This window comes from Rhododendron vialii, chromosome 1a (assembly GCF_030253575.1).
Source record: "Rhododendron vialii isolate Sample 1 chromosome 1a, ASM3025357v1".
NCBI classification, from domain to species: Eukaryota; Viridiplantae; Streptophyta; class Magnoliopsida; order Ericales; family Ericaceae; genus Rhododendron; species Rhododendron vialii.
Genome location: NC_080557.1, coordinates 20,894,702 through 20,909,552, shown reverse-complemented (window position 1 = coordinate 20,909,552; position 14,851 = coordinate 20,894,702). Strand labels below are relative to the sequence as shown.

Sequence of the window (14,851 nt, the reverse complement as noted above, 5' to 3'; positions counted from 1 at the left end):
GAAACCACCGCCCCCTTGCTCTCCCCACTGATCATTTCCTTTGCCCTTTTGGATGTTGTGAACCGCTTTGCCACCCCTACTGGGTTCGGTTTTACCTGACCCTCCGGTGGTCCTCCAACGTGCGGCCATGTCTTTGGTCATCTAGCAGTGCTGGTCGATGTGGACCATTAAGTTGTCCATATCCTTCGGCGGGTGAAGATAAAAATCTTGGTAAGCCTCCTTGGCCAACTCGTCGAGGCCGTTTTTGAACGAGCTTACTGCCACTTTTTGATACTGCACACATCTTTCGATCTCATTAAACATATCCCAATAGCGATTTGTATACTGCCGAATAGTCTTTTCTCCGGTTTTCTTCAAACTTAATAGCGAATCGATATCCTTCTCGATTTTCTGAGATGTGACAAAATGCTGTAGGAACAGAGCTGAAAGTGCCTTATAATCGGGGACCGACTTAGTTGGTAACTTATTAAACCAGAGTAAGCCGAGTGTCCCAAGGCTTGACAGGAACATCTGACACATTAGCGGATCGTCAACATGGTGGAGTGACATCATCTGTTGATAATGGATCAAATGAGCGACGACGTCCCCCGTTTTCGGATCGTATTGATTAAATTTAGGTGCGGTAAAATTCTTCGGGGACCGAGCGTTCTTGATAGCATCTGTGATTGGTGACGAGACCAACTATTCTAGCACCATCTCTACCTTCAACTGAGGGACTTTCAGAGTGGTCACCCCCACAGGTGGAACTGTGGCCCGCCTTTTGCAAACCTCCCCTCTATGGTGACGCTCCTTATAATCTTGGGAGGGTGAGCGCTCATGATGGTGGTAACAGTCCCGAACTCGGTCTCTATCTCGGCGTCGAGCACGCTCGTCTTGTTCGTGGTATCGACGCTCCCTCTTCCAGTCTATGGCAGTCTCATGGCTTGCTATGTACGCAATGTTGTAAAACGAGCTGGAGCTCTCCTCCGGGACCTCATACCTTGGATTTTCCCTAGGCTGGGCGAGGCAATCTGATAGGTGCGTAAATACGCCTATTTACACTCCCTAATTTAGGCTTGCTATGTCCGATTAGCACACTACTTGGGTTTCACACTTGTTAATTGCATTACAGGATTCTTGGAGCCAAAAGCAAAGAAATCATATTACGCCAAGCCGATGTCAATCCAAATATCCAATTGATCTAGAGACGAGAAGCACTCAATAAAATTCCAACATAATGGAAATTCGGAGCAATATACTGTTGTGGATTTGTATGTGGTGCAAGAGAAAGGCAATTGAATACTTTAAAATCAAGAAGTGTATAAAGAGACATGGGCCAGCCAATAACCTTTGTTTTTTTTGCACGTGAGAGATGATGGGCCCAGTAGTTGACAAGTTAGGCCTCACTTTTCTCAGGGTTTCTCGGCACTTATAAAAGAGAGAAAAAAAGGGTTCGAGAGAAATCATATATTCTCCCACGGCAAACTGAGAACGGGGGCTGCCATTATATATCTTTTCTCCCACGAAGAAACAGAAGGACGGGGGCTGCGATCAGAGGACTGGGTTCACGCACAAGCAAAGAGCCACGGCACTTCGACGCAGATCACGATCGAACCAGTCACAGGAGCTTGGGTTTTATTCTTTTGCTTTTCATTCAAAAGCTTTAAGTTACCAATGGAGCTTTATTCTTGCATGCGTATTTATTTTTACTCCATGAGTGGCTAAATCCCTTGACTAGGGTGATGAGGAGGTCTCTCCAAGTAGCGTAGTTGTTTGATTTTTAGGGTTTTATATTCAACTTGATTGTGTGACTTGATCGATTCATAATTTTTTATGAAGTTCTATATTTTTCCAATCTTCGAATGTGTTTGTATCAATGGTTTCAAGCACTGTCATGCAATGATTTTGAATGTTTCGAGATAGGTTTTGAGATAGTTTATACGACGTGAGACGGATCGTGCCGTGGTTAAATCCAATGAGACGATCCGTGCCGTGTTGAGATAACCTATACGGAGTACGAATCTTGATTATATTTTTGGGGATTATCGATAGGAATCGCTACCCTACGGTGATCTGGTTGAATGTTGAATGTGAACCCTAGGTTTCGAAATAATTGTGTTACAAGGGGAGACTGAATCGGAAACCCTAGTCCCTTCTCTCATCAGCTTACAACTCCTTTAATTTGCATTCTAGTTTAATTTTAGGTTAATCAAATCCAAATCAAAATCCAATTTTCTTTTAGTTTCAGAATTAAATTAGAAATTAATTGAAACTACTGCAACTTAGCTTTTTACTCTCCGTGGACGATCTCGGACTTAACTGCTATTCTTCGGGATAATTGTTAATTCCCTGTTTTATAAATTATATTTTTGGTGCGAAAACGACAGACCACAATCCCTGACATCGCCTTGCGCCTGAGACTGGTATGGGGAAAGACTCAGAATCCTTTCGTCATACGGGGCCATACGCTTGCCCAGGCGTTCCTTGACATGGGCACTCTTCCCCTCGGCCCATCGTGGAAAAGGAGACCTATATCGATCTCGGCTTGGCAACGGAGTACGGAGTCGAATCGCCGCGGCCACCATTTGAACATCCTTCCGGAGAGCGTTGATCACCCTATCCTTCTTGGCCATTCGGTCGTTAAGCAGGTGAAGATACTCGTGAACTTGAGGGTCATTCCTCAAAACCGCCGGGGCCTCATCCGAGAGCGTGGCTCCAGAACTGTAATCTCGTTCCAGTGGATGCTTGGATCTGGTTTTGAGGGAGTGGGACCGTTAGGCCCGTTGATGTCTTCATCGCTTACGGCCTGGAATGGCCGTTCACCGTCATGGATTTCCACCATTTTTATCGAAATGAATACCGAACGTCTAAGGAAAGAAAACCGAACGTGTCAAGAAACCAATGTATAGGAAAATTATCCCTAGCAATGGTGCCAATTGTGGTGTGGTGGTTTCTCTCCACGGCTTCTCAGTGGCGTCCCTCTTTTGCTCCGCTGCGATCCTGCACCAAGGCGTGAGGCAGTTGGCCATCTCTTGCCCCTCTGATGAGCAAGTCAGTAAACAAGAGAGAGAGGGTGTATTTCTTAGATGTAGGGTTGCGTGTCTTTCATTGGGTTTATCCTTCTCCTTATATAGGTGAACGTACTTGCTCTCCAAGCTAGGGTAACCATGACCTATGACACGTTCTTCTGACGTCATGAATAACCTTCTTCCTTCTTAGACATTCCAGGCCTTGCCAGAAATGGTAGGAAGCAGCTCCATGTCCTCGCGGGGCAAACCGACCCGAGTGATCGACCCAACCTGTTACGACCGACCCGAAGGATCAGGCGACGGGTCATTGCACTGGGCTACAAACCATTGGTAGGACCCCTCGGTCCGGCCCAACTCTATTCGGCCTTTAGTAGTTATTTATAATCCGTAAACTCCTGTATTCTATTTATTTTATTCCATTATACAGATGAACTCTAGATGGGGAAAAAAGAAAAGAAAAGAAAAGAAAGAATACTAATCAACTCAAGTCTTATAGCCCTTATACCCTCCATAAACGGCTCCCCTCATCTTCACCAATGTTCCCTCCTCTCTCTCCACTCTCCCATAATACCTTCTTTTGCTCTCCGAAAATCAGATTACAAACACACCACACACCACTGAAAATTCAGAGAAGAATAGAAGAGAAAGAAAAGCTTCTAAGGTCCAACAACGGTGGTTTGGAGAGAGAATACGAAGTGGGTTCCAGTTCTACACTCATTCGAACAATAATCCGTGCTACACCTACTCTAGCACAACCTTGCGAACCTCCGAACCAATCCCCTATTACCCGAAAATCACCCTCGGCATCCCGTTGCTCCGGTGTCTTCTCCGATTTTTCCAAAGCCATCCAAACCTGTTACCCACTTTTTCGGCCTGAACCGAGGTAGGATAATCGATTCCCTACTCTCCCCTAACTATACTATTACTCCTATATGTTAGTTTCAATGCTTAGAAGGGACGAGGATTGGATTCCATGTCGAAATGACAAAGACAGAAGCTATACTCTGTTTCCTTTGTTTTTTCGTTACTGGATTTATATTGAAAGTTGAAACTAAGCTGTTATTACACTATTAACCCTGAACTTTGTATGCTTACGGATTTAATCCCAAATTGTTTATTGCTTTTATAAGTGGACCATAAATATGGTTTTTACTCTACTGTATACACTTGCCTTGTTATGTACGTGGTATTAACCTTTAATGTTTACGAATGTCAAATACATGGTGTAACTATTTCAATCCAGATTGGATAAGATGTTATTCTTTTTTCTTTTTTTAAAAAAGAAAGATAGTGAAGTCCTAAAAAGAAAACATAATATTTTACTTAAGAGAAATATGTATAAACAGTACATATTTAATAAACTTAATACTACCAACCTAAGTAAAAACCAGTATACTTTTCTATATAAGAAAGTTAAGATTTTAGTATAAGTTAAGAATATAAGAGTACACTAAATATTATCAAAGTAGAAAACCCATTAAGATAGTGCAAGACACAATAAAATTTTATAACAAGATCTAGTTGGAAAACTAGACTGGCATGATAATTTAATGAAACCATAAAAATACATTAGTTTAACAAAAGTTATTGAATCTGTGAAATTGGTAGGTTATTATTTAAAACCTAATAAAAAATAAAAAAAAGAGAGAAAAGAAATGAACTTCTTGGAAACAAAATAAAGTGAACACTTTACCTCTCTACTAATAACCTTAGGAATTAGGTTTGACCCTTCAACATAATTACGTTAACCAATGGACACGTAACATTTCCTAGACTACATACTTACCCAAAGATTACAAAATTATTAAGTAAACCCTTACTGGAATAAAATTGCTAATACTTGACAATAAGATTTAAATCAATCAAAAAAAGGCATTCACTCAATCTCAAACTCTTATGTGTTTACTTACTCGTACAATCACTATAAGAAAAGTTGCATTAGGTGACGAATGAAAATTGTCACAAATTGCATGTATTTCGTCACAAATAGTATGCGTGACGAAAAAAAATTTGTCGACTAAAGATTGTCGAGGATTCCTACCTGGTGACGAAATTTGCTTTTCGTCACCTATAATGTCTTTTGACGACAAAAAATTTCGTCATGAAAAAATCATCTGGTGACAAAATTTTCTTCATCACCTATTATGCTTTTTGACGACGAAACATTTCGTCACCATTCTAATAATTATTTGTCACCCATTTTCAATTTCGTCACTAATTGTGGCAGGTAATTGATCAAGGTAAGTGCATAGGTGACAAAAAAAGTTTCCTCACCGAAGGAATTAATTAAAAATAATAATATTTTGTCACCTAAATTTTCAAATTAAAGCCAATCAGTTGTCACTAACACTCTTCTTACAAGACAATATTATCCTATTCATTTTAGAATTCAATACTCATCCAAACAAATGAATTATACATTACACCATAATAGCCAACACATCTTCATAAACCAATATAATCATGAACCAAACTAGACATCCATTAACCACAAAAACTATGTATTCTACACCAAATGTGTCCATTCAACCATAAGATATAAAGCATCAATGTTCCCATAACAAAAACATGAAAGGTAGACAATATATACCATATATGTTCATCATAGTTCGGTAGCATCATTAAAATGAAAAAAGAAGACTCGGAACTTCAACAAAAAAAAGAGTTTTCTTAGAAGCATGTATCCAGAAAAGAAGACTCGAAACTTCATCCAAAAAAGGAGTCTTCATAGAAGCATATATCCAAAAAAAAAAAAAGACTTGAACCTTCATCCAAAAGAGGAGTCTTCATAGAAACATATATCCAAACAAAAAATCTTCATAAAAGAGCGTATATATACCATCTTCCTCGCTACCAACCTTATGCATATTCAATCTGCACTCATAAAAAGTATGATAAAGTATTTTGGTTATGATATTAATAGAACACAAAACACTATGGAAACTTAATCTATAAATGACACAAGTGATGACCTAACTCAAAATACAATACCAGTAACACCAGGCCTAATAGAAGCAACCAAAAGCAGGAACCAACTCCACCTTAACCACAAGAGATGCCATAGGACTTCACTACCAATAATTAAGAGCATACCTCACCCAAAAAACATCAGCATAGATCGGCCAAGCGATCCAGAAAATTAAGAGCAGCAATAGCAGACATGAGTAGCCAAAAACCACAATCACACCACTAGATGCAACGGCCGAAAGACAGCAAACAGAGCAGCAGCCCCCCAACAACATAAAATCAGCAATAGAAACAAAGAAACGCAAACCAAACATCACATAAAGCAACCACAGAACCCATACCAGAAAAGCCGGAAAACACACTTATCTCACCCTGCCACAGAAGTCTATCCAGCCAAAATCAAAATCCTCAAGCTAACTCATTCACATCCAATTCCACACCCCACATCCCTCCGAAACCACCCACAACACAATCAATGAAAATGAAAAAATTCACCGCATGGGATGATTAATGCACAGTTCTAAACTTTTAAAGAGAGAAAAAGCCTCATACTATATATAACTTGGTCATCTATTTATTTGTTAAGTGTATGTCTAATAGCCATGTTTGATTGATCCAATGGAATAGTCAGATTCTAAGCATAGTTGTGCTATTATTGGAAATATTTGTGGGAGCTTTACCCATGCCCATTTGAAAAATTAAGGCCCATACTTATAGCCCTACTGTACATAATAGCATAATGTAGAATAATAAAAGGGCTGTTATGTTAAGCTACAAGGTTTTATACACCTAAGGAGCTGTGTCCCTATATGTGTTGTGTCCCCTACGTGTCCATTTTGTGTCCCCGCCGTAAAGAGGTGGAAACCCCTCTATTTCGGGACACGAAAGCTGTTTTGGTACCAGTATACAGATAAGACAAATCAAAAGCAATTGGAGAGAGAGACAACATGGAAGTTAAACCTGCAAGTGCAGAGGTCAGACCTCTGTTTGGGTGTCCATTACTATTAGACTCAAGACGGCGTTGCCTAACTAGACTATTTTAGTGTAACTTGTGTGGGCAGCATGCCCTCTGGAAATTTTCGGATTTCCAAACGCGAGGACTCAAAAATCGAGGGAGCGCGTGCGCGGACGGCGAGCGCTCGCAAAATATAGAGTCGCCACTTGGGTTTTGAAGGTCCGACACCCAAGGAACCGTATTTCGAAGCACCTGCCGTGCTATTTGATTTGAAAAAGTTAAGGAACCAGTCCGTCATAACCATATTTGGGTTTGGGAGCCAAGTTACGAGAGGGGAAGGGTCTTAAGGCACCCCTCTCGCCCAATTCGGAGATTGGTCTCTACTTAAGCATTTTGCGAAAATATTTGCGATTCTTTTTTTATTAAACAATTTTTAGCCAGTTAGGACGGGGGAACAGTTAATCGGGGATTTAAAACTGTAACACCTTTGCAGCATGTGGTATGAGAACTGCATGGATGGATGAAATATTAAACAAAAACATGAGATAAAATTCAAAACTGCGACTGGATATCAAAATAGTGCCTTGGTTTGAAATTGTCGCGAACAACGGCCAACTTGCATGCATGGAACTTCGTACATGCAAGTCAACCATCGCGCGACACTCCCATTCCATCGCGCGAGTGTTGATGTCTTACCAACAGGTTGAATCTCATCCCCTTTTGGGCTCTGGAAGGACCAGTGCACACCCAGGGTTAAACCAAGCAGTTTATATATACTGAAGATAAATAATTATTACAAACAGGGATAACAGGAATAAAATACAACCCCAAAACAGTGGGGGTATTAAAATAGAGGACTTTAGACCAAGTTGCCCATGCAAGGGCAATTGCTGGAAACAAGCCGACCATCGCGCGACGGAGTCAGTGCATCGCGCGATTGTCATGACTGGACTTCCAGGAATTGCTTTGCACGCCTGGGCTCTGAGACATGTTTAGAAGCAACCCAGGGGCATTCCCAGGCTATTGAATAAGAGTTCTAAGTTAAACTACAAATTTTATCATGCAAAACAGTGAATCAATTTAAGTCATGCTTCACAGTTATTCATAACACTGATAAAATAGGAAATAAACTAGCTTCCCATCCCCACGAGGACCATCGCGCGATGACGAGAACTGTCGCGCGCGTGTATGGGTCCATTGCGCGTGGGAGTGCCAGTGCACAATTTCTTGTAACCTTGCTGACTTTAGGACCAAGAATGGTATAGATTACCAACCTTGGCCCTGCCAGCCCCGCTCAGGGATCAAAACAGTAAACAATATGGAATTATACCTTTGCTTGAGTGTTTTGAAAATGGTTTGAACAAGGTGGTGTAGCTTGGAAAATAAGTATATGAAGGTGGTTAGAATGAAGAGATATGAAGTGTATTTGGGCTTGTAGGGTCTTTTTTGCTTGAGAAAAATGGTAACCTTAGTCTTGGAAGACCAATGGGGTATATATAGGAGAAGAGAGGTGCAAGGTGGGTTGAGAACTTGGCCTAGCAACCAGCCAACAAGGCTGGTCAGCTTCCTTTGATGGAAAAAGAGTCCAACAAGGTGATGGGAGTGGTTGTGAGGGTGGTGCAACCCATGCACCTGCAGAACACTGTTTAGTTGACAAAAACGGGGTTCCTCAGGACCGTAGCCCCCTGATCATCACACAATCCAGCTGGAAAAAGGTGAAAGTGACAGGTGTTGACCATCGCGCGAGGGAGTGACTTCATCGCGCGATGGTGAAGCTAGCCCCGCGATGGTCAACAGTCAAGGCTTTGAGTTTGACCAAGATGAAGCATTACGCGAGGGATCCAATAGATCGCGCGATGGTCAAACCTAAGGTCAGGGTTTTGATTTAGGGTTTTTTGGGTTTAGGACGGGCTCCACTCACTTCAAGCTCAAACCATTCCACTCTCAAGACTGTATTTTATCTGATTCATCATTGGGGAAACAAGAAACCTAAAAACAAAGTAAAATAATTGGGAAACCAGATTGGGGTGTCTACAGTAGTCCCTCTTTGACAGCACGTGGAGCACCATTGACTGGTATGGGTAACGTCAAAGATTTCTAGACACCCATCCAATTTACCCAAAAGCTGATAAAATGAAAAATGCAAACGAGTATATACAAAAATCGTGCACCAATGGATCGGAGAACGGATCAATCCTTGAATAAACTCCATTGGGGAATAAATAAGATGGACGTATAGATCGTCATTGAGTAGAATTGGACGGATAGATCTTCGTTGATTTGATATCGGACGGATAGATCATCCTTGATTGAAAATTGGATGGATGGATCGTCCTTATTGATAGCGGACGGATGGATCATCGCTGATTGACAATGGACGGATAGATCGTCGTTGATTGATAATGGACGAACGGATCGTCGTTGATTGAAAATGGAAGAACGGATCGTCGTTGATTGAAAATTGGGCAGATGGATCGTCCTTGATTGAAAATTGATGGATAGATCGTTATTGATTTGAAATTGGACGGATGGATCGTCCTTGATTGAAAATGGACGGATGGATCATCCTTGATTGAAAATGGACGGATGGATCGTCGCTGATTGAAAATGGACGAACGGATCGTCGTTGATTGAAAATAGACGGATGGATCATCGTTGATTGAAAATGGATAGATGGATCGTCACTGATTGATAGCGGACGGATGGATCGTCGCTGATTGATTATGGACGGATAGATCGTCGTTGATTGAAAATGGACGAACGGATCGTCGTTGATTGAAAATTGGACGGATGGATCGTCCTTGATTGATAATGGATGGAGAGATCGTCGTTGATTGAAAATGGACGAACAGATCGTCGTTGATTGAAAATGGACGGATGGATCGTCGTTGATTGAAAATGGACGGATGGATCGTCGTTGATTTGAAATTGGACGGATGGATCGTCCTTGATTGAAAATGGATGGATGGATCGTCCTTGATTGATAATGGACGGATGGATCGTTCTTGATTGAAAATGGACGGATGGATCGTCCTTGATTTGAAATTGGACGGATGGATCGTCCTTGATTGAAAATGGACGGATGGATCATCCTTGATTGATAATGGACGGATGGATCGTCCTTGATTGAAATGGACGGATGGATCGTCGTTGATTAAAAATGGACGGATGGATCGTCGTTGATTGAAAATGGACAGATGGATCGTCCCTGATTTGAAATTGGACGGATGGATCGTCCTTGATTGAAAGTTGGTCAATTGGACTGTGTGCGGGCGGACCACTGCTGGGGATTCAAAAAGTGCTCAATTTGAAAGTCATTTAATTCATGACGACCATCAAAATTACTGCGGTACCATACCAAGAGACGATGGGCCTTCGTATGAAAGACGAACATGATCGAGCCTGTCCGGGAGCTGGATTGGGCCTGGAGGCCCACTTGGACCATCGCGCGACAGATCCACTTCGTCTCGCGAGGGTTTCCTGTCAGGGCTTGGGTCTGGAAAGAGCCCAGACCCTGCCCACACCTGTTCCACGCCTTTAAACTTCCCGGGGACGTTACAGAAACAGTTCCAGTTGGTTCAAAACTTCTCTCAAACCTCAAACTCCTCTCAAAACTCTCCCAAACCCTTGATTTTCTCCCAAAATCAAAAGCCCTAAACTCACTCACCCATCCATGGCAGATCATGGCAATGGCGGTAACAAGGGAGAAGTGGTTGATCGCCTGGAAGACCAAGGAGGACCAATGGAGGTCGAAATAGAAGACCAACGGCCAATGGAAGCTGTCTTGGGTACTGGTGCAGTGGTAACAGGCGGCGGCGATGGCGTACAAGGCCGTGAGCAGGAGGTGAGCATCACGCGACAGAGCCAGATCGTCACGCAATGGAGGATCCAAGGGCAGCGGGGCCCGGAGTTGAGCCATTAGACCCAAGCATGGCCGTGAGCGGCTCGGTGGTGACTGGTGGTGATTCTGGAGGTGCCGGCAGCAGTGGTGCTAGTGGTGATGGCGTTGGGCCGAGTGGGTCTCCGCCGAGAGATCCGGCGAGAGGCAAGGGTGTAACGGCTGAGGAGGAAGAGAGCACGGGGGTTCTGTTTGTGTACAGAGAGGAGGATGTACTCTTCCGGCCAGCGGCGACATCGTCGGGCCACAGGCCGATCACGAAAACAGGATGTCGCAGAGCTCCTGAGTGACGAACAACTTGCCAAACTTTTGGAGGATAATCCCGCGATAGGGGCTGCTGTTTTGGAAGCCCAGAGGAGCGAGAGAGGGTGATAGCAGCCTCGGAGGCCGCGGCAAGAGCCAAGAGAGAGAGAGAGCCTAGAAGGAGGAGGTCCTGAGAGGCATGGAGGCCGAGGAGAGGATCGGAGCTAGGGTGTACGGGCCCAGAGTGACGGCAGTGTCAGAGGCAGAGAGTCTGACTCGTGTCCCTTTTACAGCAGAGGGGTACATGCCACCTACGCCGCACTTGTTTGTGCCATTGGGCTTTGCGGGGCCACGGTGGATGGAGTAGGACTCCGAGCTCGTCTTGAGAGACCCGGAGACCCACATCCCGAGCAGCTGGACAGAGGTAAATTCCTAGAAAACTTTCTTTGTAGTTTTAAATTTGAATTTGCCCATTCGTGCTTGAATGTTAAAACATATACGGATCCTCGAAAGAAAAGACCAAATTGCAATACCATGATCTTGACATTGAATACCATGCATGTAACATAATAACTTGAACCAATCATCTGTTGCCAGGCTGCATTGATTACCTAAAACTTGAGAATGAAAGCCTTGCATGCTGACATATCCTTCCGCTGCTTGTTTTTGTTTTGTGACCGACATAGGAGAGAGCGAGGTAGAGGGATATCCGTGGCTTTGGAGGCACGTGTAGCTCTTTGGCGCTATACCAGGGTTTGCCCACCAGGGTGAGGCAGTTAGTGGATGAAACAGGCTTCAAAGAGTTCATCCAGACGCTTACTCCGGCCAGAAATGACCATGCCGTTCTAGTAGCACTTGCAGAGAGGTGGAGGGACACTACCAACACCTTTCACCTACTGCCCGGGGAGATGACAGTGACACCTGCTGACTTTGCAGCGATCACTGGTTTGAGAGTTGGGGGCAAGCCTATCCCATTTGACTCGGGCATTCACGAAGACCCAGCGGCCCTGGAGTGGTTCTTTGGAGAAACGCCCAAGATTGAAGAAGGGATGGCGAGGTATGGGCAGTTCACCAAATACCTCAAGAAGAAGGTGACAACCGAGCAGGAAGAGGAGCAGATGGCCCGGGCGTACCTGTTGTACCTCTTTGGCGCGACCTTATACCCGAATCAACGCAATAAGGTTCACTTGTCATACTTGCCTGCACTGAGAGATTTGAGGACGGTCTCACGCTTTGATTGGGATGGAGCGGCATTGGGCGCGGCCTATGGTTTTTTGGGCGACTCGTTGAGGACGGAGATGAGCACTGCTGGATATTGGAGAATCTGGGAGGTATGATTTCCATAGAGTAAAGCATAATTTCAGATTACACTTGTATCCATTTGATTACATAACCTGCTTGATCGTATTATTGTATGCACTGATGATTTGATTTGCTTGTGAACCATGCAGCTCTGGGCCTACGAGGTTTTGAACATGTGCCGTCAAGCATCCAAAAGCTTGGACTTGGGAATTCTCCCGTGTGCACACATTTGGAGCAAGAAGAACATGGGGGAGAAGAAAGGAAGGGGTGATCTGAATGGCTTTCGGATATACTTAAACGAGCTCCGCCCCTCACAGGTATAATCACTAAACTTGACTAAACAAAGTACACGTCCCTTTTGTATTGCTTTAATGCTGTTGCTGATCAATTCTTGCATGTTTCCCTGTCCTGTGCGCAAATGGAGTGGGATCCTTGGAGGGCGGCAGGGCCAGAGCTCGAGTACTTGGCGAGGAGCAGGGTTGTGATGGCTAGCAGAGTGTTGCTGGAGTCAGCCTTTGGTTGGCAGTGGTACTTGGGAGATCAGGGTGACACGCCAGTCGCTCGGCTTCATTAAGTTCCAAGTGTCGGGGCCACTTCCACCACGGGCCTCACACACAGGGGAGTACACATTGGCTGAGCAGGAGACGTTTAAACACCCTGACACCGACCTGACATGCCACTTGCGACTTGACATGGACTATGCAACATACCAGAGGGAGCGTTTGGCAGGGCCACTGAGAATCCGGGAGTTCAGAGAGGTCCGAAGTCAGGCTCATGGAGCTGCGGAGGAGAGAAGGGCTGCAGGAGAGAGACAGAGTGGTGGCGAAGGCCGTGTGAGACGAGGCTTGAGCGGACCAGTGAGAGGCGAGCCACCAGAGCTGTGGAAGATAGCAGTGGTAGACTCTCAGGGCAATCCAGCCGAGCTACATCTAGCCCCTGCCAGAGTTGAGCCTACGCCTATTATTGTTCCAGTAAGACATTGTTGTTTCCTTTCATTGCATGTCACTAGAATTGAATTATCGCTGAATTGCCCTGATAACTCTTAATTCACTATTACAGGTACCAACTGAGTGGGCGAACGAAGCTGTTCGTCGCATGCTTGCACTAGAGAATGCAGTGAGAAGAGCGGCAAGTGGTTTGCCATTGGACTTGCGCTATCCAGCGCCAACTCCATCTTCGGTGGCCCATAGATCTCAGGTATACCTTTCGAAAAATGATACATTCCTGCTTTCGATACTTGATGTATGCTTCCTCGCTTGACACATATTATGCTTTGATAGCCATTGATTTGAAGTTGATTATACCTGCTTTCAAACATACAATATGCACAATGTATACTAATGCATAAAATTTACCATGCAGGCACAAAGACAGGCGGCTCCTAGGAGGAAAAGCGCTAGAGACCCTCCACAGAAGAAATTGACAGAGAGGGCTTCGACTCCTCCGGTCACTACTAGACGACAGACGAGAGGCCCACAACCGATCGTTGCAAGTGAAGAGGCAGCCTGAGAAGCCGTGGTGCGCGCAGAGGAGTGGTACCAAATCAGGATGCGCCAGAGGCCTTCACAAGACGAGCCGGTCCGCAAGAAATGACTAATCCTACTTGAGGTCTCTGAGAAGGAGGACGAAGAGGAAGAAGAAGAAGAAAAAGAGGAGGAGGAAGAAGGGGAATATGAGGAAGAGGGGTCATCCGACAGGAGCGGCTCTGATGACACCGCAGACGATCCCGGATTCAAGCAAGATCCTAGAGAGATACACGACGATGATGGAGATTGGCTCGGAGAGGATTGAGGGCTACTACGAAGCCTCACTTACTTCTTGCACTTTTGACTTTTGATATTGGGCTTGCGTGCCCAAGTAGATAGGTAGATGGCGAGCGAATAGACCCCAGTTGACATTTGATAGCCATTTTGAGGCCTGCGTGCCTTTTTGATTCGCGGGCAGGTGTGCCCAACTAGACATGATGATTTTGATTGGCCGAAGCACCGAACATGCAGTAGTTTTCTTCATCTCGACATGGATAGAATCACAGTTTAACTATAAAATTTGCATTTTCATGGCTTATTTGCTCTTGCAATAGATTAGAGGAGATAAAATGCACCACTAATGCTAAACTTGCATTGATGACATGCTGAGACTACTTACGGACACATAAACATGTACAGATGTGACTACCTCAGAAGAAAAATCAAGGACACACCCTAGGACACGACCGAGATACGAGGACACGGAAAATAAAATGAAATTCTGGGTAACGACAAACCAAAACTCAAAATACTTCAATTTGATAAAATCGACACTTCTATGAGGTCAAATATGTACAACATGTCTCATACAAATCAACAGAACTAAAAAATACATCCTGGAGCAAAGTTTAGACCAAAAAGTGCGAAAAAAGACACAAAAATGAACGCAAGATGCAAAACACGACTTGATTATGTCCTAGACTGGAACCGACACCTCTGTACAGTCATATTA

General features: G+C 44.1%; 1 protein-coding gene across 1 annotated transcript in view; it reads right to left on the bottom strand.

Moving 5' to 3' along the window:
• Positions 1 to 5,407: 5,407 nt before the first annotated feature.
• Positions 5,408 to 14,851, bottom strand: part of LOC131329398 (uncharacterized) — a 35,712-nt gene continuing 26,268 nt past the window's right edge. Inside the window, exon 6 of the mRNA XM_058362500.1 lies at positions 5,408 to 5,882. Coding sequence (XP_058218483.1) covers positions 5,795 to 5,882 — 88 coding nt within the window. The 3' untranslated portion in view covers positions 5,408 to 5,794. The remainder of the gene's footprint in view (positions 5,883 to 14,851) is intronic.